The 25877-nt window shown below is 41.2% G+C and overlaps 1 protein-coding gene across 1 annotated transcript in view; it reads left to right on the top strand.

Annotated features, from left to right (window-relative positions):
- Nucleotides 1–937: 937 nt before the first annotated feature.
- Nucleotides 938–25877, top strand: part of AP3B1 (adaptor related protein complex 3 subunit beta 1) — a 238077-nt gene continuing 213137 nt past the window's right edge. Inside the window, exons 1-4 of the mRNA XM_024194104.1 lie at nt 938–1009; nt 6777–6851; nt 19251–19346; nt 24564–24724. Of these exons, the coding sequence (XP_024049872.1) occupies nt 953–1009; nt 6777–6851; nt 19251–19346; nt 24564–24724 (389 nt within the window). The 5' untranslated portion in view covers nt 938–952. The remainder of the gene's footprint in view (nt 1010–6776; nt 6852–19250; nt 19347–24563; nt 24725–25877) is intronic.

The raw sequence follows: 25877 nt of genomic DNA on the forward strand, positions 1-25877 counted from the left end.
AGTGGCCCATTCATTCAGAAGTTGGCGCTTGGGCACCTCTGTGTGTCTCCTTAGCACAAGGAGTTTCTCTGGAAAGAGGTTTACTCACTCAGTGTTACTTACTTGATATCAAGGAGTTAATTGAGTCACACATTTTCATAAAAACTTCTCATGTTTGTCATATTTTCTGAAGGGAAAATGGGCGTGTGTGGTGATGGAGGGAGACTTCAAATCAATGGAGTCTGGAAGGGTGGCGAATACTTGGTAATGGAGTAGGGAGCTGGTCTCAAGTTGAAATTCAGACTAGAGGGAAAATTAGTCTGGCGTTTCTACAGTATTTTAAATTAGGTGGTCATTATAGATCCTAGAAGAGGAGGTATCAACATCAGACAACCAGATGTGGTGCTAATTAACATCCTTATTGGCAATTTTTGCAAAGAGGCTGGTGACTAATTTGAGCTATCCTATCATCTTGAGTTGGGCCTATTAGTCAAGGGTGAGGCCCGCTGGCCGATTAGTGATGAGGAATCCTGTGCTTTTGCTAGAGTTCAACAAATACTTTAGCTAAAGAAGGTTTGATAGCTATGAAGAATGAATCTGTCATCTTTCAGAGTAATGGCTGGTACAATTTAAAAGGGCTGGGGAACACTTTGCATCCTGTATTACTAAAATGCAGTAATAACATGTAACTAACAACTCTTTCCAAAATTGGATGTGATGGTAACATACTAATCTTCTTTCGGATCTTGATTTTGATTGTTACTTCTAGCATCATCTTTTGCTTTGTATAAGTGGCAGCTCATCTCAGAATTAATAGTTTGAGCAACAGATTTGTCCCATGTACTGACTTAACTATTTCTTCCTGCAAACCAGTTTTATAAGAACATAAAACGATGCTTTTGATTTACAGTATTGAATTTTCTAATCCTTTTTGTTTCTTCCCTTCCACTGTAGGAATGAAGACCTAAAGCAAATGTTGGAAAGTAATAAAGATTCTGCTAAGTTGGATGCTATGAAAAGGATTGTTGGGGTATGTGAAATTCAAAAAAATTTTTGTGTGTGGCCAATACATGTTGATGCTGGTTTCTCTGTGTGACTCCTTCACTACAGTATTTTAATATGTAAATAGTTTGAAAAGCTAGGGTGAAGTACCATTTTATTTAAATATCAAGATGGAAAATTTAAAATGGATACAAGTACACAAATATTTCAATGACAGATGTGTGTAATGTTTCTATAAATTTGTGGAGCTATGATATAAAAATGCAGGTATTGACTGTATTCTCCCTACTGTGTTAATGTCGCACAACTCCTATTTATGTCAAAGAAACACTCCAGTTATTTTTCTCAGACCAGCAGTCTGAAAAGCTGTAGGTGTTTCTTATTTGGAGTAAACTGAGAAATATTTGAAATGTTTTTAACTTTATTTTTGTAAATGATTATCAATCCATGATGTAATATTTTCCTAAAATATAAATACTTTTTTAAATTGACATTTGAATTTTTTGAGTGTTAAACCTGAATTACAAAAGTTTAAAAACTCGTCTGTACATGAGAAAACCTGTACATGAGATTCCCAAAACCGCTGAGTGTAAAGAGGTTAGACCTTTTACAATGCTTTCTAAAGGTCTGCATTAGTATTTACAGTTGAGGGTAAGATTGCTCAATTGGAGGAGAGGGGGGAATCACTTGTTCCTAGTCTAGACAAGGTCCCGGACTTCTGCATTTCCTCCTGATGGAGCGTTTGATCAAACACTGTATTGTGAAAATGCAGATGTACCCTCACCTTGATAAGGTGATGAACTATAACATCTGATCTGAATCATGGAACTAGATAACCAGCTCTGGCAGAGATCTCTGGGAGTCCAAAAAAAAAAAAAAAAAATCTTGGAACAGCTAAGGTGGTTGTCAAGCTGCCTAGGGAGTAGTTAGAGAAGAGACCAATTTCTAGGATGTAAAGTTTTTTCTTTTTATCTGTATCTGAGCCAAAGGAAGTCTATCTTGCTAGGCTTCACAAATATTCAGATGCAGTATATTATATAAAACTGCTAGTTTCTTTTGTTTTACTACCACTTGCTCTTTTAAAAAGAGAACTACTGTTTCAATCGGTAACTTCCTGCAATCCACCTCAAAAGAGTGAATCTCTACTCCCCCAAAAAATGGTGATTAAAGGTGCTAGAGTTTCTGAAGCCTCAGCCCTCAGGGCTGGTCTGTACTACCCGCCGGATCGGCAGGCAGCGATCGATCCAGCGGGGGTCGATTTATTGCATCTAGATTTTATCGCGTCTAGATAAATCGACCGCCGAGCACTCTCCCGTCGACTCCGGTACTCCACTGGAGCAAGAGGCGCGGGCAGAGTCAGCGGGGGAGCGTCAGCAGTCGACTCACCGCAGTGAAGACACTGTGGTGAGTAGATCTAAGTACGTCGACTTCAGCTACGTTAGTCACGTAGTTGAAGTTGCGTAACTTAGATCGATTTCCACCCGCCCCCCCCCAGTGTAGACCAGGCCTCAGAGGCTCGGAATATCCGTCCTTTTCCATTGAGGGAAGTTGCAAAGAGCTTTATATAGGTGAACATAAGCTTTAAGGTCTAAACTGGAGGCAAGAGTTGACGGAGGTGTAGGTGACAGTGGATGTTAAAATTATGTTGTCAAAGGCACTCTGAGCCCAGGAACAGTCTTGTTCTGACTTTGTTGGCACTTCAGAAAGAGAGTAGTAAAACTAAGTTTACTTTCAATTAGTAAAAAAAAAAAAAAAAGAAAATAGAAATTTTATTAAATAGAGTGTTCATATCACAAGTGATGGTTTTTTATCTTCCTAATAAACATTAATGCAGTAAAAATAACTTTGAGAATCATAGAGGTTTACAAGATTACAAAGAATTGCTATTTAGGAAAATTTAGATGTATATGGCAACTAATATCTATAAATGCGTTCTGTAAAAACACATCTTAATATTTCTTTTAAAAATCTGTCTGAACCTCATGACAATCAATGTAACTCCCTTGCAGCTTCAATCATAATCTTCCTGCTATCCTTATATTTGTCACCCCAAGGAAAAACTTTTGGAGAACAGTTGAAGCTTGCAGTGTCCTGAAAGTGGCCTGAGCCTAGATTTGGAAAGATTTGGAGCTAGCAAACAAGTTCAAGTGCCTAGTACCCCTCTTGGAGAAACTTCTACTACCTGCCCCCTTACTACCATTTTAAACAGAAAATTAAAAAAAAAAAAAAAAAAATCCCCAAACCTGCTGCATCACATGTACAGCATCTGTCTTGAGCAGAAACTTGCACAGGACAACATACAGGCATGGAGCTCCATCCTGCATTCCTTGCAACATATTCAACTCCTGGTGCCTTCAGTAAGAGCTTTGGGTATACAAGGCATACAGGATTTGAGCTCCTAATGGCTATGCATAGCAGCTAAATTGGTGTGATTAGACTTTAGTCCTGGAAAGCCCTATTATATTCTTTTGAGCTAATGATCCATGAACTAAAGAGGATTTACACTCATCATTATGACTTAATGAGTCAAAATACATTCTTTTAAAAGACACTAAATGCATATCTACATGGTACACTGGAGCTACTATGGCTGGTCAGTTAAATAATGCAAGTTACATATATATTTTCTTGATAGGCTGTAACTATGTGGTAACCATTCAAAACTAGATAATCAACCATAACTTTTGAAAACTCCTGTCATAGTAAGTTGTTTGATGTCATAGTAGTACTAATACTTAGCTCTTGTATAGTGCTTTTCATCAGTAGATCTTGCCTCTTTAATGACTAGATGGGAACAGAATTTATTTCTTGTCTGGTCATTTGTCATTAGAACCACAGCCTGACAGCCTACTCACCTTGTGAGGAGGACCCCTTTACATGGGCTCTTCTAGCTAAGAAACAGGACAAAGGAGGTTCCAGAAACCCACCCTTCACTGTCTCTTAGCAACTGAACATGATTTAACCTCTCCGGGATGTTCTGTTTTAAATTCCTAGTCTTAAACAACAGGGTTGTAGTAAAATAAAATTTAAGACGAGAGAGAGTTGGATTAAAATAAAATGGTATGCGTGGCATCTAGCGTTCAACTCTGCAAAAGTTGGCTATATCTAGGGCTATACCAAATTCACAGCCAAGAAAAACACATCACAGACGGCGAAATCCAATCTCCGCCCGTGAAATCTGGTCTTTTGTGTGCTTTTACCTTATACTATACTAATTTTATGGAGGAGACCAGAGTTTCTCAAATTGGGGATCTCGACCCAAAAGGGAGTTGCAGAGGGAGTCACAAGGTTCTTTTAGGGGGGATCGTGGTATTGTCATCCTTACTTCTGTGCTGCCTTCCGAGCTGGGTGGCTAGAGAGAGGCGGCTGTTGGCTGGGCATCCAGCTCTGAAGGCAGCCCCCAGCCAGCAGCAGCGCAGAAGTAAGGGTGACAATGTCATACCATACCATCTTACTTCTGCACTGCTGCCTTCAGAGCTAGGCGGCTGCTGACTGAAGGCCCAGCTCTGCAGGCAGCAGTGCAGAAGTAAGGATGGCAATATCATACCATGCCATCCTTACTTCTGCGCTGCTGCAAGTGGCAGCACTGCCTTCAGAACTGGGTGGCCAGAGAGCAGAGGCTGCTGGCCAGAAGCCCAGCTCTAGGCAGAGCCGCCCCCAGCAGCAGCGCAGAAGTAAGGGCAATAGTATCACAACTCTCCCCTCCCTCCCACCTTCAATGACCTTGCAAAACTCCTCTTCCCCCCCCCCCCAACTCCTTTTTGGGTCAGGACCCCTACAATTACAACACCATGACATTTCAGATTTAAATAGCTGAAATCATGAACTTTATGATTTTTAAAATACTATGACTGTGAAATTGACCAAAATGGACCATGAATTTGGTAGGGCCCTAGCTATATCTTAAATTCTCTAACATTATCCTTTCCTCTCCAGCTTGTTCTTTTTCCCCTGACCCCTTTGTAATATGCTGCATATTTGAGACATAGCTCTTGTCCTCCTCCCTTTACAGTCTGACACTCCTCCCCCCCTTTTTTTTTTTTTTCTTTCTAGTCATCTTATAAAGCATGTGGGTCTAAGTTACATCAACATTTCAACAATGTGTAATGTTTGATCAGATAAGAACATAAGAATGGCCATACTGGGTCAGACCAATGGCCCATCTAGCCCAGTATCCTGTCTTCTAACGGTGGCCAGTGCCACATGCTTCAGCTGGAATGAACAGAACAGGGCAATTATCAAGTGATCTGTCCTGTTGTCCAGTCCCAGCATCTGGCAGTCAGAGGCTTGGGGACTCCCAGAGTATTGGGTTGCATCCCTGACTATCTTGGCTAATAGTCATTGGTAGATCTATCCTCCATGAATTTATCTAATTCTTTTTTTTAACCCAATTATATTTTTGGCCTTCACAACATTCCCTAGCAATGAGTTCCACAGGTTGACTGTACATTGTGTGAAGAAGTACTTCCTTATATTTGTTTTAACCCTGCTTCCTATTAAATTCATTGGGTGACCTGTAGTTCTTGTGTTATGTGAAGGGATAAATAACACTTCCCCCCCCACACACCATTCATGATTTTACAGACCTCTTGATTTTTTTTGTCTATAGTCAGGGTGAGGAGGGGGTATATGATAGCTATTGCCTGTCATCTGCCAGTATTCCACTGTATAACTTTGGATTTCCTGTCTCCAGAATCTGACATTTTTGAGTGTCCATTTGATATTTTGTCCACCTTTAGTCAATCTGAGGGGTCAGGGTGACTGGATCCTGGTTTAATTGTCTCTTGTCCCTGGCTGAAGGTATTTAACCTTGGTCCATTTCCCTGTCTACCTTGCATCTGAGCGTAATGTTATTTCTACTTGACTATGAATTACTGGAGTTTAATACCTATATATCACAATGTTAAGAATGATTCTCCTGGAATTTGCTGATCCAGTAGAGATGGGAATTTTACAACTTATTTACACGTGAAAATATTTAGCTTCATAAATAGCTCCTTAAAAAAAGAGTAATGGAAGTAAGGGATGAAACTAAACTGTACTTCAGTGTCACGATTAATCTGTAATTACAATATCAAGTGAGAAGGCAACTAAAATAAATATAGAAAGTAAATCTGAATCATTGTTAATTCTTTACTGGAAAGATATTTGAGTTTCATGAGATGTTCGCACTCCCCCTTCACACATTGGCTGTGGTGCTGTGCATCAAAACCTATATGCTCTTACCGAACAAAATAATACAACCATTTGTTTGGTATTAATGTATTTCACTACTCATAAGTCATACTTTTTCCCTTTGTTCATTTTCCTTCTGTGCAAACCCTTTCTTGAGGATTTTTTCATTTAGGTGCATTGTGCCAGACAATCTTATTTATTCTTGTGTAAACTCTGAATGCGACATCTACCTCACAGTATTTTTACTCTTTTGTGCACTAAAATCTAACTCTTATGGGAAACCTTTTCAAAACTTGTTCATAATGTACTCTGGTTTAGTTTTGGCTTCTTTTTGGGGGTGGGTGGGGGAATAGACCTTGAAATTGCGAGCCTGAAAAAGCTGTCAATGCCTAAGTGAATTACAAAAAATGGCAACTTTTGAATTTCAAAATCCAGTTTTTGTATTTCTTAACACAGGGCAAAGGGCTGAAATTCCTGCCCTGCTCCAGATGATGGTGTTCCCTTTACTGGCGCAAAGCAACTTGCTGGCAATCAATTAAAGGAGACTTATTAAGACAGGTTGGAAATATTGGGCCAAAATATTTTTTTTAACTATTAACAATATTGTACTTCTCTTTCAGATGATTGCTAAGGGGAAGAATGCATCCGAGTTGTTTCCAGCTGTTGTGAAGAATGTGGCCAGTAAAAATATTGAGGTACTCTTAAAAAGAACACACACAAAGTACTATTGTGGAGGATATTTTTGTTATAAAAGTACCACTTCAGTTTTCACTTTAGTTTAAATCACAAAGTACCTTTAAATTGTATTTTACTAGAATTCACCAAGGCTTAATCTTAGTGAGAGCCTTGTAGAAATAGTATAATCTGATATCTGAGATAAGGAAATGTACAGCATTGAGCCTAGTTTTCTTGTAGTGATTTGGTGGGGGAGTGAATTTTTGTAACTGTGAAAATAGTCCTTAAGAGAGCAAATTCAAGAAGTTTTGTAGTTTGTGGTATATGTTCCTAAGAGTGCTTCGTAAATGACATAACTAGCCTTTGGTAACAGTCTCTGCAAAAAGGCCCAGGATAGAGTGAACATAGACCGATCTACTTTCTCACACAAAAAGTGGTTCTTGTAGAGCAGGGGTGAGACATGGGAGAGAAACTTGCCCTTTGCCAGTGGCGTACTAAATATGTTCTGTAAATAGAGAGCTTCAGTGTGCAGGGTTATCAAAATAGTATCTTCAATAACCTTTACATTTACTTCACAAAAACTATTTTTAACGTCATTAAATAAGTCTCTCTGAAATTGCTGACCAATCCAAATTTGGTGTTGAAATGCATTGTTACACTAAAAAAGCAACAGAGGGTCCTGTGGCACCCTTTAAGACTAACAGAAGTATTGGGAGCATAAGCTTTCGTGGGTAAGAACCTCACTTCTTCATTCTTCATCCACAGGACCCTCTGTTGCTTTTTACAGATTCAGACTAACATGGCTACCCCTCTGATAATTGTTACACTAACAATTTTTGGTCTGCAAAAAGTTTGTTGTTAATTATTAAAAAGCTAGAATTAATCCTTCTTCTTTGAGCATCAGTGCAGATTCCCATACTTGGGCATGTACGTTTGTAGTCTACGCCTGGCCGGGAATCCCTTGGAAAGGTATAATTGTTGTGGGGCCACATAGGTGTCTCCTTGAGGCAACAAATGTTCTAGTCATGGTTCCTCCTAGGTAACCCTCTCTTCCTTTTAATATCTGAAAAGTAAATAAGAACTTCCACTAGGCGACCAACTTTTATCTGCTCTTTCTTTATCTCTTCTAGCTACAGCTTATACAATTGTACATAGTTAAAAATTGTAAAATTTATTTCAGGAGAGCTCTATTTATATTAAAGTTCTGATGCCAAGAACTGGCGTCCTTCCCAGGATGGCAGGTTAGGCAAAAAAGACTCGGTTTAAAGAATGCCTGTCTTGCATCATCCAAGTTTTAATCTCTGGTCCTCATAATGATACTTGGGTGAACGTCAGTTAACCTGTTTGTACCATATCTATTTTAAATGTATTTGTTGGCCTGCAGTGATCCAAAGTCTCAGGTCTGGTCAATACTGTGAGTTGGAAGCATTTTCAGGTTCCTTTGAAGTACCAGCCTCAGAATGTATGTTTGGTGCTGAGAAGGTCTGTATGGTCTAGGTGTAAAAGGAGCTCTGACTTTGTTCTGCACTATTACTTCCTGGGATTAAAAGACTGTGAGAAGAAAAAGAGAAGACAACACAATAATTTCCTTGGATGAATTTTTAGAAGCACTGACTCTAGTAAGGAACCAGTGCCAAACCTTTGTGCAAGAGCAAGTACTTTATGCTCCAGGACTCTTCAGTGTAGAGGGGAAAATCCATGTTCTTGGTGCCAAAGATTAAGCTCCTGGCTCTGGTGCTTGTTCCTGGGTACTGAGACCAACACTTCAGTGCTACCACTGATCTTGTATAGTGTTCTGTGCCCAATATTGATCAAATTGAAAGGCAGAAATTAGTACACTCTTTCCTATCCATGGGTACCTTTCTCAATTCAGCAAGGAAGAAATCTCTTGCCAGTCACCCCAACATCTGTGTTGGGGCATAGGATTCCTCTGGAGCCAAATATTTAGATCCAGGGAGCTGTATAGTCAGCCTCGGTGTCATTTGTTTTCCAGACTTCATTGGTTCCACGGTCAATGCTGAGTACTGTGTAGCCACCCTCTCTGGATTTTCAGTTATACACCTCTACCCTGATATAACGCGACCCGATATAACACAAATTCTGATACAACGCAGTAAAGTGCTCCGGGGGGGCGGGGCTGCGCACTCCGGTGGATCAAAGCAAGTTCGATATAACACGGTTTCACCTATAACGCGGTAAGATTTTTTGGCTCCCCAGGACAGCGTTATATCGAGGTAGAGGTGTATTTGTCCTAGGTCTGTTCCTGAGGATAACTAGTTCCACCTGATGCTTATGGAAACGGTCTGAGAGTCCCATGGCTATTTCGGGCATTTCAGCTGTAGATTTTTGCCATACAGGAGACAAGTGGAGCTGAATTACTTGCTATAGTTTCTCAGCACTGTATGATTGACACCTGTAAAGTCTGTGATCTAGATCATCAAACTGCTAGTACCATCTACTTCTCCTACAGATCAATCAGAGTCCAAGATTGAGGAGGAAAATTTCCCTATGGAAAAGGAGGCATATCAACATAAGTGTATCTAAATAATTTCTCATCTTTGCCAAAGGATGTCATGACTTACACCAGAGATGACTTTCTGGAAAACTTTCAAATCCTTTCAAAATCACTTCTCCAAAATTGGATGTACTGCACCTTGAGCTCTCTATTGTCCAGAGGAAGTTTCTGAGGCTGTTTGACTTCTTGAAGCTACATCCGAGCTCGGTGGCAGTGGTTACTAAAGAAGGCCTCATGGATTCTGCCAAGGATTCATGGATTATACCTGTGATATTTGCGGGCCAGGTACCACATGCGCTGGGGAGTTGGTGGCTGCTGCAGCTGTGTAGTATGGGGAGCAGGATGTGCAGGGAACCTGCTGAAACTGCCAGTTGCCGCAGTGACTGGCTGGGGGACTGGACGCCTGTACCCCATGAGTACTGGCCCCCTCTCCCCATGAGTGCTGGGCAAGCCCTGCCCCTGCCTTCTTCCTTCCCCCTCCCCCAGTGATAACCCCTGTGAGTAGTGACATGTCACTGCCAGGAGAGGAGCCCCAGGGCACAGAGCCCTATCCGCTTCACCAGCCAGACAGAATCCCCTCTTGCCCCGGTCCAGGAACAGGTCGCTCCAATCCCCTTTTGGCTCTGGGAAGATGAGTTAAGGAGCACATGGTGCAGGGAGGAGGGTAGTGGCAGCTCCCTGCTGCTGGAGGATCTGTGTCAAGGTAACTAGGATCTGCTCTTTCCTGGGTCCGAGATCTCTGTCCCACCTCTGATGGGAAAGATAATTTTGGGATCTGAGAGTATTGGGCACCCCATATCCCCATCAGGTACCATCTCTCTTCCCCCACTTCCACCCCATGGTATCCCCTCTATGGGGACATGTCCAAAACTGCAGGACTTAAAGGGGCTTCAGTGTGGATTCTATCAAGTGTAACTACATAAGTCACTAACAGTAAATTGTTTTTTGTTTTAAAAAGTTTTGTTTTTATGATGGGGATTAGAGATGAGTTTCATAAACAATACATTATTTTCTGTTTGTTTTTCCTGTCCTCCCATCCCCCAATATTAATCCTGACATTTACCCAAAAAACTGGGAAGTTTCTTTTGTGTACTGATTTTTTTTCACCTATTTTTAAAATTTTTGAAATAAATATTGATAAATTCCTGGGAAGTTAAAAATATAAAATGGAAACAAAGGGCTTCATTCATAATACAGCCATTTGCAAAGTAACTTGTTAACCAGAATTTATTAGTTGACTCCTCAAACCATCATCATCATCCCCACCCCTTTTTGGAGATATTCCTTCGTTCTTCCTCTTTAGTGGCATGAATTGGAAGCTCCTCTCATAAGTGGATTCTAGATATAAATTCACTCTGTGCCACAAAAATATACCCTTCTCAGGGATCCATCTCACATGGAACTACTAGGGGGTGAAGTCTTTTATGGCTTGAGGCAGTAAATGTTTTGTCAGCAAAACAAGGCAAGAGGATTCCGTTCTGTTGCTTTCCTTTTCCAAAAAAGAAAGTGGGACACGCTCTCTATGAACTTGAGTACTCAAGTTTTACCTGCAATTTCAAGTTCTCCTTCAAGTAATTGTCCATATTTACATTTCACTAATATATATATATATAAGGGCAGAGTGCACCAACTGCCGTTCGGTTCTCAAAGCCAGTCTCTTTGCTTTGAGATGTGCAGCTCACTGTCCTTGTTGACTGACTACTGGCAACCCCCTTCTAATCCTTAAACTGCACTAGATTAAAGATGAGATACTTTTATTAGTAAATTAGTTTTTATTGCTCAGTGACACTCCTTTATTTCTTAATTTCTTATTTTTTCTGAATTAGGCCCTGGTCAAGGGGATGGTGTCTAAATCTCCTGGAATTAAATATTGCCTCTCACGTCAGGGAGCAATGCCTGTGAAAGATGGATACTAAGGTGTCTTTATTGCTTCGGAATTGCATGTTTCTGGAAAATATGCTGTCTTCAACTCTTTCAGTTTAAAAACCAGGAAGGACAGGGAAACAAATATTCCTCATGAGCAAGTCTGTGAGACCAGTTTGGCTCAGGATCTGTAGGACTTCTCTCACCTATCTCTCCACCATTTGTGGTCCCTTGGAACTAGAGAGTGAGCATGGGGCACTAACCCACAGGGCCTCATCATCATTAGTCCAGTCACTGGCTTAGACAAAAACTGCAAAAACACTCTGTAGAAAAGCTGAGGGAGCGCGAAACCCAATAGAGAGCTCCCCACCAAGGTCTCCCCTAGGTGTAAGTATTCCACTTGACACTAATTGTCCTCTGAGGCTTTGTGACCCTGAGTGGTTCCCACTGATGTTCAGTTTCATGCTGGCACTGAAGTGCTGGGTACCAGGAATATTTAGGTTGGCATCTCCTTTTAAGAGCATGGGACCAAAAATGGCTGATTTCCACTGGCCCTTCTCACTCCTGCACTGGCATCCTAGAGATTCCTCTGGCACCATAGCTTGTGGTACCACGCTCTCTAAGGTTCTTAACTCTCCTGGCTACGTCAGCTCCAGCAAGAGAAGACCCACCACCATTGGGACTAGCCATGCTACTGCACTAATTGACACCCTTGAGGTTCACAGTACTGGTGTACTTAGTGATATCCAGGGTTCGTAGTTTTCTGTGATTTTAAAAAAAAACAACAACCCCAAATTCTCTGATAAACATAAAAATCGGTGTTTTTCTGATATATAGGTATCAGTTGAACACAATGTTTTATTGATATATTTACCATTTTTAAGCAAGTTCAAAGCCTACCGGTGCCATTAATCATTATAATAAAATTAATAGAATGATCCACTCATGGTGCATTGTTTCTTTATTGTTGTTGATGGCCCTGCTGTTTCAGCCTCTTGTTTTAGTTTTTTGATGCAGTTTAGGGTTTTCCACATGTTCTACAATTGTCTGCCTTCAAATGTAATCTGCACCCATGGTGCAGACGGTACAGAACAGCACATTACCATAAATGTTAAATTTGTCCTTGCCAAACTGTGACATGGTCTTTAGAGGTGATTTTTAAAGTTTTCGGCATTTTTTCATAACTTTAATTACTCTTGTCTGGAGGCTGAAGTGAAATCTGAGATGCATTAAACCACGAACCCCTATGCAGCTACATACTCTGTGAAAATGCAAATTCCATGTTTTTCCATGGCAAATTGATATCTAGGATACGTGGTGATATCACAGAAGCCAGAATCTCCTTTTATCTATTTCTGCCAAGTTACCAGTGCCAAGGCTTCCTCCAGTACAGACATCCAGCTCTGATTTTCACACCTCCAACTGTTTCTCCTCCCTCTAGAGATATAGTGTGCCTCATCAGCCTTGTCCATGGCATTAAAGGGTTGTAGAGACTCTGACTATCAACATCTCTGCATGTCTCACCAGCTAGTCATGTGAGCAAAACACTTAAGTATTGTCCACATAAGGCATAAATGAACTATTAAGATTCTTTCCCGTACCCGAAAGGAACTTCTGTGGATAGTGTGAATTAAAACACTAGAAACACTACAAATTAAGCTTATCTGCCAAAGATTAAAAGTAAAAAAGCATAGAAGGACAAATCAGAACAGGGAAAAGTCCCATACAGTACAAAAAAGGATTACTCAGTCCTCGGTATGAAGGATCTCATATTAAATAGGTATATGGAATACTCCCTCCCTGCCTCTTTCTTATGTAGGATTATTTTCTCTCTTCTGGTTAAGCTGCTTTGAATTGAGGAGCAATAATGAGCGTTTATTGCGTGAGTGAGGGGACTTTGAACCTTGTTTGAAACTTCTACACTGTGCAGTCTCTGAAATCGTAGTCTCTCCTCATGAAAGTAACAGCGTGGTTGTGAAGAGGGGAGCGCCAGCCACTCCCATTTTGTTCAGTGGAAGGGCAAATTTGGAAGCAATGCTGTAAAATTGGGGAATTTAATTATCAGGCATCAATGTAATAATGAATGCTACAGGTTTGACTGCTGGCTAGATTTTTCACATCTTTAGGGAGCAGATGTTTTCACGTGGCTAGGAGTTGAAGTATAAAGGGAAATGACAGTAGTTGGCATGAAGGGGGGTGACTTTTCAACACTACACTCCCTCATCCGCTGTCATCTTGACTAGGCATGTCTCTTACTTTCCCTGCCCCCTCCAGATGAAGAGTATTTGATGGCTGTGATAGCAGTTGCAGCTGTGCTGTTGTGGTCACTCAGGGCACGTGAAGGAGAACTCTCTTCTAGCAACAGGCAGGGCTGCCAGTTCAAAACAACTGAGAGCAGATGTATGATTAGAGGCAAATTCAAAACTGTCAATCTCAGCTGGTGGTGGTGAAGAAAAGTTGTGTCTGTGTGAGCCAGGAATTATGGTGAAAAGCTGAGCTATTTTTACTTGTTTGCCTGCAGCCAGCACATTATTTACCAAATAAATCAGCTTTGCTGACCTAATTATAGAACGATTTAGGCAAGATACTTACTTGCATGCCAAAATCTTAAATATGTGAATAGTCGCATTAACCTGGATCTCTTTGGGTAAAAAAAGTGTGAATTGCGTTGAGATTTTAAAATCTAATTAATTAAATATTTAGAGTGTTTTACCGTGTCTTCCAGATCATCAAAGCACAATGTGGTTAGATATATCAAAAACATAAAATCTAAGAGATGAACTATACAACTATATATTCAGGTTGAGTGATTTGGCTAGTGTTAAACCTTTCTATGTGTATTTTTCTCAACCAGTGTGATGAGAATGCATTGTAAATCTGGCTTCAAACTGAGACCCAGCTGTCTATTGGGAAGTGTTACTGATAAGAATGGCTATAAAGTTGATAATTTTGAGTTCTGTTAACTGTTACACTCCTGCTACTTATTACACACACAGTCCAGGGATAGTTTTAAAACTAAGATTTTATAAAACTTTATATAAAAAAGTTAAATGCATCCTGCATAAGCCCCACAACAACTCTGTCTCACTGAGCACAACCACCACTAAGCTCCTGGGCTGACATTTTTCTTCCCTACTGTGTTCCCTTTTTCCTCTTCAGCAGTGCTATAACCCTTAAAGGCACAGGGCAGTTAACCCCTGCCATTCCCTTATGTGTTCATAGAATATCAGGGTTGGAAGAGACCTCAGGAGGTCATCTAGTCCAACTTCCTGCTCAAGGCAGGACCAATCCCCAGACAGATTTTTTTACCCCAGTTCCCTAAATGGCCCCTTCAAGGATTGAACTCACAACCCTGGGTTTAGCAGGCCAATGCTCAAACCACTGAGCTATCCCTCCCCTTTAGCGTTCTATATTTCCCCCTCATAAATGTAATGTTGTTCTGACATTTCTATTAACAATATATATAATGTTCAGTCCATCAATTTGATTTATTAGTAATATCCTGTGAGTTCCACATACTCATAAAGTTGTTGCCTAACACCGATTGTGTGGCAAGTGTAGTTCTAGTATCCAACAAAATAGCCATTTCTGATTATTTAAATTCCCAAAGATGCTCATAGTTATGAAATACATGTTTCCCCATATGACCAAAGGTTTAACAATGTAACTGTCATGTGGCATGACAAAATACCTACTAAATCAGTGGTTCTCAAACTTTTGTATTGGTGACCCCCAGGAGTGCCGCCAGCTTTTCTTCTGCCCTAGGCGGCGGAAGGTCCCGCCCCGAAATGCCGCCCCCCACGGAGGTGGTGGAAGGTCCCGCCGCCGAAATGCCGCTGCGGTCGCCTGCTGGAGGCAAAGCAGGGTTTGGGGGTGGAGGCTGACAGCTCGTGACCCCCCCATGTAATAACCTTGCAACCCACTGAGGGGTCGCAACCCCCAGTTTGAGATCTCCTGTACTAAATGAACATAACAAATTATCCAGAACTATAAAACACTTGATGTAGATCAACATCCATACTTTAATTCAATATCACTAATATCAGTTTTGGATAGAATGCAGGATAAGGTACAAGAGTAAGTACTGGGTATGGCTTATATTTGTCTCATGAATAACTCTGTGGTGCATTCACCAGTTCAGTAGCTGGATTTAGACACTGATAAGTCTGGTGCCCCTGACTGTTCATACATCATTGTCTGTGGGACTCTTCTCTCTAGCTGGATAACCTTGCGTGTCAGTGGGTTATTCTGGTGATCTCTCCTGTTGTGCAGTACTGGTTTCAGGAGCCATGATCTTGGTTTGATAGTCATGTCTTTCAGTGGCTGGTGTGAATGTCACATCAGTCTGAGCTGTTCCCAGTTAACATCCTCTGTATTTCCCAGTTGTGGATCAAATGATTCAGAGTCTCTGTTTCATGTCCCATCACGTAATGAGGTTCGTTTTCACTATCAGTATCACTGGAGTCTGAATTCCTGGCCTCATTTTGATTTCCTGTTATGCTAGTTTGCCTTGTTCTCATGTATTCTGCTATGGTGGTTTGGAGGGCAGTGGTATATCCAAAGGTAAGAAGTCACAGGGAACTAGAAGATTGCACTGAACTCCAGTCACCTCCTTTTCCATCTTCTGCTTTTATTTCATAGATAGGACTATTCTCCTTTCCTTTGAATTACTACATGAATTCTGTCTTCCCAATAGGATCTTAATTTGCCTAGTCCCTTTCTCTCTGAAAGATTCCAGATGGGTACTCTGTCACGTGGCAAGAGGGCAGCATTGTGCACTCTGATCATAATGATTCTTTCCATGGGCGGCTTATTTTTTGAGAACATAAGCTTCTTTCATCTGCTGATTCCATTCTCAATGTAATCTTTATGGTTCCCAGGTGGAGATTCAGAGTTTATAGGTAGGCCACATGCAATGTCAACGGGCATATGTGCTGATCCTTAATATAATAAATAGAAGGGTGAGATCCCTGGTGCCTCAATCTAAGTACAGTTGTAGGCATAAATTATCTTTCTGAGGGAGTCCTTTTAGTTTACTTTTGTTCTTCTGGCAAGGTTGTCAGCATAGCCAGCAGAATTTGGTTTAGAATTTTTTACTTGCCAATTGCCCTGATTGTGTGAGATGGCACAGTTTTATAGTAGTGCTGTAACCTTCTGAATAGATTATTTTCAAACTCTGCCCTTTGATCATGATGAATCCTTTTGAGGAAACCAAATTGTAAAACTAAGTACAGTAATTGAAGATCTTGTCTGCCACAGTCTTTTCTGACTTGGTGGTACGGAGGGTTGGACAAACCTATTGAAGTGATCCACTATGACTAAGATGTATTTATATCCTCCTTCTGTCTCTGTGCACAAAATCTATTGACTGTGTTATCATTATGTTCAATTAAATGGAGCTCTGGTAGGCTGGTGAGATTTGTTTTGCTTGACACATGTGCACACTAGTTGCGTAATGTTCAGTGTCCTCCTTCATCTCTGGCCAATAAAACCAATACCTCTTGCACGACTGATTACTCACTTTGCTGCTAAGAGTTCCATCTCTTCCTGTAGTCCTTGATAAATGTGCCATTTGTATTTTTCAGGTAATACCAGTTGATTTCATAACTTGGTTTTCTAATAAAGTATTCCATTTGTATCCAAATGCAACCAATACCGTTCATGCATCAGGGAGGGGACCTCACCACATCTTCTTGTGTTCTCTTGGTTATTCGGTTTGTGTCCCAAGGACTTATAATGAAGAATTTTAGCAACTGCTAAATCTTCCTTCTGAGTTGCCAAAATGTCTTCTCATGGAATAGACTTTATGGGTGATATAACACCCATGGCGAAGTCTTCTACTGCCAAAGAATTGGCAGTAACAGCTGCTAACCAAGATACCTTGCTGTCTCTTTGGATATACAAGGACAGCCTAAACATCATCTTTATTTGCATCTTCTGAACGTTTTGGCAAATATTTTTTTTCCCCAAATCAGGAGGCATTCTGGATAGAGCATCTGCCTCCACATTAGATTTCCATGGATGATCGCTAACTTTGAAGTTAGTCAGCTAATTCTGCAATCTACCGGTGTGCTGTGATATTCAGCCTGGTAAAGGTGAATATGTAAGTTAACTGGTTACTATCTCTGCAAACCGTGAAGGATTGTGCATAGTACAGGTAGTCATGGTTTGTTAGTTACAGCCCATTTCAAGACCAGAAATTCCAGTTTTCCTGAGTGAAGGTAATTTTTCTCAGCTGCAGTTAGTGTTCTTGACCCATAACTGATGTCATTTAGTTTATCCTCCTGACATTGGTTTAAGATTCCCTTATTGGAAGCATCTAAATGTACTGCTACCACAAATTTCCAATTACAAGCACGGGGCGCTCAAACACGTAAAGTGGAGTAGCCACAGGGGGACATATCTCAAAGAACCTCAGTTACTGCACAAGGTGAATAACCCTCTCTTTTGGTTGTCTTCTATCTTTATATTAACTGAATTCTCAAAATTATTTTTGACTCTGTTGGTATCTATTTGAAATAGGAACTTTTAGCATATTGATTTTGTTTGATTCCATAAAGCAATAACCAAATTTTGTTAATCTGTAAGCATTTTATACAGGGGAAAAAAATATATGTAGCTGTACTGGTCATGAAACCATAAATGTTTTAGTTGGTTTTATAAAATGTTTTCTTATTTCATAGATGTCTTTCCTGTCTAAACATGCTCCCAAATTTTTGATCCATACTTCACACTCTAATATGAGGTAAAAGCATTAGAGCATGTTTATTTCTCTTAAGAGAATTGAAGGGCACTTTGTTACAAAAGTGTCTTGTAAATTTCATTTTTACAAGTACATGCTGCCCTGTTACATGCGTCATGGCATTAGATGTCAAAAGATACAAAAAATGACCTAACTGGTGGTATAGAACAAAAATAATCAAAGACTTAGTCAATAACTCATGGAGTTTGCTGTACTTGTATGGATAAACTAATTAAACAGATCTGTCTGTGTTCCTCAAGCCTAATGTGGCCCTGTTATTAGTTTTACAGAAAGGAGTGTTGTAACATTGAATGAAGGTAAATGATGAAAGAATAGTGTAGACACGAAGCACTAAGAACTCCCATTTCTAGTCACAGAGTGGTTTCAAAGAAAGGAGGTTTTCTCTGCACACCTGCAGGCATTCATTGCATAGGCCTCTTGTGGTCAATGTTGATTGCTGCTTGTCTGTAGCAAAACAACAAATAACTTAGTGTTTTGTACCTTCTGTGATTTAATATTATGCTTTTTGCCAGTACTGACACAAATCTTTTTTCCGATAGTGACAGTAATTATAGCACAGCTGTAGTAAAGGGTCTTTCAGAGTTTCCATTATAAACCCCTATAGTCATTTTATAACTCAAACATAAAAAAATGTATTTTGTGCTTACAAGACATACAGAGGCTTTGCCTTGGGGTATGTTGTAATGTAACTTCTTCAAACTGAAAGTGGGACAATTGTCGGTCTGAATTAAATTGAGTGCTAAGGAAATTATTAATTCTAAGGCAGTGGTCCCCAAACTTTTTATTTTGTGTCATTCCTTACCAATAATGGGATCTGTCTGCCCCCATCCTTCCCTCTGCCGATACTCACACTTTCTTGTCAACTGTTGGAAATGGGCGACGTCCACCTTGATTGCATTGGCCTTGTTAGCACTACAAAAGTAATTTCTCCTCCCTTGGTATTCCCCCTTTCTTGTCAACTGTTGAGAATAGGCCACTTCCACCTTAATTGAATTGGCTCGTTAGCACTGACCCCCCACTTGGTAAGGCAACTCACTTCTTTTCATGTGATATAATATATATTCTGCTTACTGTATTTTTCACTTCATGCATCTGATGAAGGGAGTTTTAGTCCGCGAAAGCTTATGCCCAAATAAATGTTAGTCTCTAAGGTGCCACAAGGACTCCTCGTTTTTGCTGATACAGACTAACACGGCTACCGCTCTGAAATGTAGTTTAGATTTCTACGTGGTCTTGTAGAATTCTTAAATTCTCTGATGCTATATTCTGTTTTTTTAGATAAAAAAACTAGTGTATGTTTATCTGATGCGCTATGCAGAGGAGCAGCAGGACCTGGCATTGTTGTCCATCAGCACTTTTCAGCGAGCTCTGAAGGTGAGTAAATATAGTTAATTGCCATGTATGTAAAGAGCTGATGTGCCGTCAAAAATATAGGTATTTTCAATTGTTCTCCAGTTATAGAAAACACCGTATGCTGCACTTCATAAATATCTGAGTTTAGATTGATTCCATGCGACTTCCCCAGACTTTTATGTGCGTTTTTTTTTTTAAAGGTGTTAAATACAGTAACTAGCAACTAAATTGCAAGGTGGGAAGTAGCAAAAAGAAGATTTAAAATTTTTTTAAGAAGTGGATAGAAACATGAAGAAAAATACTTTACTTAAAAATGTTAACGTTTTTTTCAAACCTACATACCTAAAATACATACCCTTGCCTGCTCCTCCTATCTTCCAGCAGTGTCACAGGGTCTGTACTGACACCTGATACCCTGAAAAATGAGAGCCAGAGTCTCCCTTAAGTAAACTTCTGCTCACTGGTTTTACATGGAAGGCGTTTGGATTGCTTTGAGGGGTAGCAGCATAAAACCCTAAAGTAGATTAAATAAAGTAAATCTCCTAAAGAAAATTCTGGGCTGTCACCCACATTAGTCCTAGTAGTAAGAGCCAGTGGGACTAGTATTGTTATACTTGCTCAACTCTAATTCAAAATCATGGGTGCGGGGGAAATAGGAAAATGGGATCAAATAACCAAAACTAAGAACCACCTCTGAAATGTGGTGGCAAAGATTTAAAAAGATACTTTAGTGCAGAGGCCATGGCATGTGGCGTACATGTTAGAGAGAATTACTTTTCTTCCTTCACAGAAGCCTATTTTGGGGGCCTGATGATTTTTTTTGTCCACTCACTGACAGATTTGACATTTTGCTTACCTGTGCATCTGGCCAAGAAGGGCAGCATATGACTCCTTATGGATCCAGTCTATATTATTGTTGTTAGAAGGTTTATTACAGGCAAAGTGTCATTCATCAGGGCTAAACATTGCTTTCCCAATGTTCCCAAATCCGGAGTGAAGGAAAAAATTAATATTGGTGCTCCCAAATGCAAATAGTCCATGCTACTGCTGGACAATCAAGCTAGCCTCCCTCCCCCAGTACAGCCCCCCCCCCCCCAAGCAAAACAAAACCAACCTCAAAAAAATTAGTTCTAAAACTTCACGTACATTCTTATCAAATCCCATTGATCAGGGGACTCAGGCAACTGATCAACAAACATTGAGGATGGATTTTAAACAGCAGGTTGCAACCTTAATGCTGGGAGGGGTATTATGTTCCCTGTATTTAATTGGCATTTAACTGGGTCCAGTGCAGTGTTCAGAATTCCCACCATGCAGCAAATTACTCAGGGTTGACTTCTTGGACTCAGCTCACTCATGAATCCCTCCACCTCCCACTGTGTGTGGGCATGTAGGGGTAGAGGCCACTAAGGAAGGATTTCAGGTCTCTTCTTTTTCCTTTAGGCAAAAGGACTTCCAGCGAAATCCCAGGTCTCATTTACCTCTGGGAGCTGGTCACTGTTTAGTCTTACCCACACTGTACAGTGGCCACTGGGGATGCCACATTTAGTATATTTGCACCCCCCCCCCACCCATGCTGCCCTGTAGCTATTTCCTGCCTGATCCATTCCCTAAGGTCGTAGAGCCAAATGTTGGGCCCTGCATCCAACAGATGGATTCAGTTGTCCCTAAAAAAAGATGTTGGGCCTTGTGAATTGGCTGTCCCTCTGTGTGATTACTGAACCACTAACCCCAAAAATTACCCTGGTCACCTCATGTTCAAATTTTTTGGGGGCCTTGGTGACGTGGGCTGGCTCAATGGCTCCCTGCCAAACTTGCCTTGTGAGCATCTCTGACCAAACCATAATGTGTGTGGCCACAACTGCCTAATCAACTCCACATCCCTCTGGATCTGACTATTTAAATTCAATTTGTTACAAGCCCAGAAGTAATTTTCTCTTATATGGCTTGATTTTTTCAATGGTTAATAATTGCATTGGCTTCCAATTAATACTAATTTAATAAGGGGGAGAGGGGGAGGTTCTAGTACCAGAATCGGATACAACAGAATTAAATTGGAGAAGTTCAGTGTCTCGTGGGGAACCCCTTTGTGTATAGCAAAGACACTTATACTGAGGGCAGGGCAAAGCCTTAGCCAATTTTGTTAACTTAATCTGTAAAGACAAGCAAACGTCAAACCACCCAAACAAATAGCACTAATATAATATTAGGGTTATTTTCGGTGTCATTCCTTGCATATGCTCATATACACTTATACTCTCACCTTTCCTTGGGGTCTGGTGGTAAGAGACAAAGGACCAGCCCTTTCTCTTGCATGCCAAATGAGTCTGATGGTCCAGACCCCAAAGCCCGAAGGTCAGTGAAGGATAATGACAGTGAAGAGCTTAAAGGTCACTGATGAAAAGCTTGCCCTCTCCTACCTGGTGGCCTGACCTATTAGAGGACCTTGGGGACTGTCATGAATAATAATTCAGATGCCCAGCCTCCCATGTCCATATCTAGCTTCCTCACCCTAATATTTGGTGCCTGTATCCTATAGGTTAACATATGAATGCCTCTTAGCTCATTATCATATATGTCAGCTATTGCAAAAGCAAATTTTTGGTTAAACATCTATCAATGACTTTCTTGAAAGTCTAGTATCAATTCAGTATTCCTACGGTTATGTACCAAATCCCCTCTCAAGGAAGCTATTACCAGTTCCCCAAAATCTAAGTTAACTGTCGGGCCATTTTGTCTATGCTAAGGGTCATAGACCTATGCTTCACTTATGCTTAAACCAATATCTCAGAATACAGGTCTTTAGATTCCTTACGTTACTGCTAAGTAAAATTAAAATGCTAAGCTAGCTCTATGGGCTACACCAAGGTGAGTAGTAATGACATTTGGTGGCTGCAGCTCAGGCATCAGTGAGGGCAGAAGGGGCATGATCTGATCCCATAACATGCCCCTTTTGCCATACCATTGAAGGCATATGGCTTCAGCCTTGGAAAATCAGCTGCTAATCTGGCAGCCTTCTTGTTGGTCTAATGCATGATAGTTTGCCCACAGATCCAGCTATTGTCTCCTGCAACCACTAATGGCAGACAGGGTTAGTGTGGTACCCCAGCATGTCCCAGCAACCGAACATTACGATGAACATAGGCCCTGTAGCGTTCTGATTTCCAGTGCCCAATTGCCTGGACCTGCTGAAAGTCAAATCTGGAGCTGCGGACAACACTACCCCAATCCTAAAGGAACATGTACCAAAATTTTTAGGATTGAGACCTATGACAGCTTTCTCATGACTGCTGTGAATTTATACTGGGTGAGGCAGCTGCCATTCCTATGTAAGAATAGTGGGCCTGGCTCCAAAATCATTTGACTGCCTTCTCAAGACATAATTGTTAATCTGTGAATTCCCTTAATTCAGCCATAATCCCTTTTCCTACTTATTCACTTTTTGAATTCCTGCATTTTAAAGACATTGATCCTTTCTTAAATTGTACATTCAGTGCACACCTAGAGCAGTTCTTTGCTGCCTGTGGCACCAGCTTGCTAATTCTGAAAGCCAGAAAAGGCACAACAAATGCTGTTTTGCATAAAGCTGCCTGCCCACCCCCCAGAACTGCATATTCTGAAATATGTGATCAGTAAACCCAGTACAGTTATAGTGTGCCTGTCTCCCCTACATCTGTTGTGTTTGTGTCTGAACCAACCCTCCAAGAGCTTCCTTAATAAGAACCTCATACAGGGGTCAGCAAGTCCAGTTAGCCTGCAACATAAAGTCAGGTACGCGAGGTGCCCTGGGATTGTGGATGAAGCCAATCCAGGGTGTACCAGAGATATACTGCATATCTTATCATTTGGTACTCAAGGATGGGCTGAACATGCTGGAATCTTTTCTTAACTCTAAATTCTGCAAATTCCACTAAACTGGCCTCTTAAACCCTGAAAGGTCTGGAGGCAATGGAGTTTTTTGCATCAGACTGTACCTGAATCTTTGTTCCCAGTGTCCAATTGGATCCCCCAGATACCCTGTTAAATTGAGTGAGCAATGTTTCCCACACTTCCCAGTTGTTCATTTGTACCTGGCAGCTTCAGGTGGAGCAACAGCAGCCTCCACTGCCCCATGGTGCCTCCAGCATGGCTCCCAGAGCTTGCCACTGGCAGGGGGGCCACATGGGCAGGAGTGGGGAGAAACAGGATGTAGTCCCCACTGCAGCATCCTGACTCCTGTGCAGCTCCCAAGGAGGATGGGGTCCTGATACTTGAGAGCCTCCCAGGGAAGTGGGAGGTGGGAATGATGGGGTCCCAGTATGTAAATGCCTCTCCTGTTCCACTGCTACTTGCTTTTCCTGTGCGTCTGTCATTCCCATCCTCTTCTGGTACTGCCTGTGTGTAGTAGCACCTGGTATGCCTTGACGGGTGATGCTTGCTGGAGCAGTAACAAGAGACTTTTGAAATTCCAAGGTGAATTTAAATATGTGAGAGGGGGCAATAGCCATCTGGCTAGCCTGTTCCCCTATTGCCAGCCAGTGGGAAGGTCTGGAGCAACAGCAGCAACCCCTCCTGCTATGCATATGCTTTCACGTCCATCTCTTCCCACTCTGCACCAGGGTACTACGTACATCCCCTGTAGTCTGTTCAAGATTCATCCCCGCTGACTGTAGGAGAAGGGCATTTCATTTTTTTTTTTAAATAGAATGATTAAAAAGGATTTATTGCTGAAAAGGCAAAGATGTTAGAAAAGGCATCTTTTTTGTTGCAGCATTCATGTTTAATTTATTTTTTCTATTTGACAATCTTGACGTATAGGGAAGCTGTACGTAATATTAAGATTGATCTGGGTTGTACAACTTTAAAAATGCCTGAATTTGTGAAAGACTTTACAATTATAAATAGAAAAATGTATTATATTTTGTAACAATTCTCTCTCCCTCATCTTCCTTTGCCTTCATTTTTCCTGTTTTCATTAGCATAAATAAAACTTGTTAATGTGGTGTTATGTCTCGCAGCTCCTCATAATATATGCAGTATTCTTCAGATTGTTGAAACTTTTTCTTGTGGCAAGTTTCACATAAATTTGCACGATAGCAATGTGAACTTGAAATTAAAGCCAGACTAATAACAGTAAAAGAAAAAAATGGCATTCACGTGGCTTAATATGTCCTCCATCATTGCAGTATTCACTGCATGTTTTAATAATGATAAATTTCTGCAGTATTACTTATATTGTTTTGTTTCCATTCTTTTTAGGATCCTAATCAGTTAATCCGTGCAAGTGCTTTGAGAGTTTTATCTAGTATTCGTGTGCCAATTATTGTTCCTATTATGATGCTTGCTATTAAAGAAGCTTCTGCTGATTTATCTCCTTATGTTAGAAAAAATGCAGCCCATGCAATCCAAAAACTGTATAGGTAAGTAGTCTTTTACCATAAACATTGAAAAGCTATCCTAGGGAAATTCTGCGCCACTGTGGTGCAACGTAAAAATTCCGCTTCCTTGAAGAAAATGGTTTCTGTGCGGAAGCAAAGAGAAGCTGCACCCATACTCATCACCCCTGCTTGGCAGCACAGACACATCTGTTTGGGCAGCTGGGGGGGAGGGGAGGTCTGGGAATGCCCCAGCTGCACAGGACGTTAGTCTCCATCCTCCCCCCACTCCCCCACCCAGTTGTAACTGAGTTCTTCCTCCCCCTCCTCCTTTCCTGCATGGAGCAGCTGGGCCTGGGTCAGATCAAGTCCCAGAAACTTCCCCTGGCTACACGAAGTTCGGGGGGAGGGGGTGGGTGGATACACAGGAGTTGGGCGGACAAGGGAAGCAGCTCCCTGTACAGGGATCCCTCTACCACCCCCTCCGCATCAGGAGCCCCCTGGAAATTCTTCAAAGCAGTGTCCGTTGACCGCTCATGCTCCTGACCAAGGGTATAAGGGGTGGTGCAGGTCCTTTTTACTGCTGCGTGGTCTGAGTTGAAATTGCGTCCACCTTCAGTGTGTAACCTGCAAAGTAAACTCGTTCTAAATAGTTTTGATATCTAGTTTTGTAGTTTTAGTTTGCCTAAGGTTATCGTTGGTGTAGGATAAATTCCCTCATCATCTTCTTTACCCCCCTGTCCTGTCAGACTTTTAGAACTGGTGTTTTGGAAACCACATTACGATACAGGCTGCCTACCTTCTGGGCATTCACAACTCCTTGGCAGACAAGCTAAGCAGAAGTTTCTCCACAGACATGAATGGGAGATATACGACACAGTTCTAACCAACATATTTGTACAGTGCGGTACTCCCGTATGGGACTTCTTTGCATGTCAGATGAACAGGAAGCTCCGCATGTATTACTCCAGGAGAACTATAGGCCATGATTCCCAGGGTGTTGTTCTCCTATTCCCCTGGACAGATGGCCTCAAATATGCCTTTCTTCCCTTCCTCCTGCTGCCACAATTTCTACTGAAGATGTATCACAAAAGGGCCACCATCATCCTCCTGGCACCCTACTGGCACAGACAGTTCTGGTTCTCAGAACTTCTAATGATGTTCATGCACCCACCTATCCGAATCTGCTCATGTGGGG

This window comes from Terrapene carolina, unplaced genomic scaffold (assembly GCF_002925995.2).
Source record: "Terrapene carolina triunguis isolate 2854851 unplaced genomic scaffold, T_m_triunguis-2.0 Scaffold69, whole genome shotgun sequence".
NCBI classification, from domain to species: domain Eukaryota; kingdom Metazoa; phylum Chordata; order Testudines; family Emydidae; genus Terrapene; species Terrapene triunguis.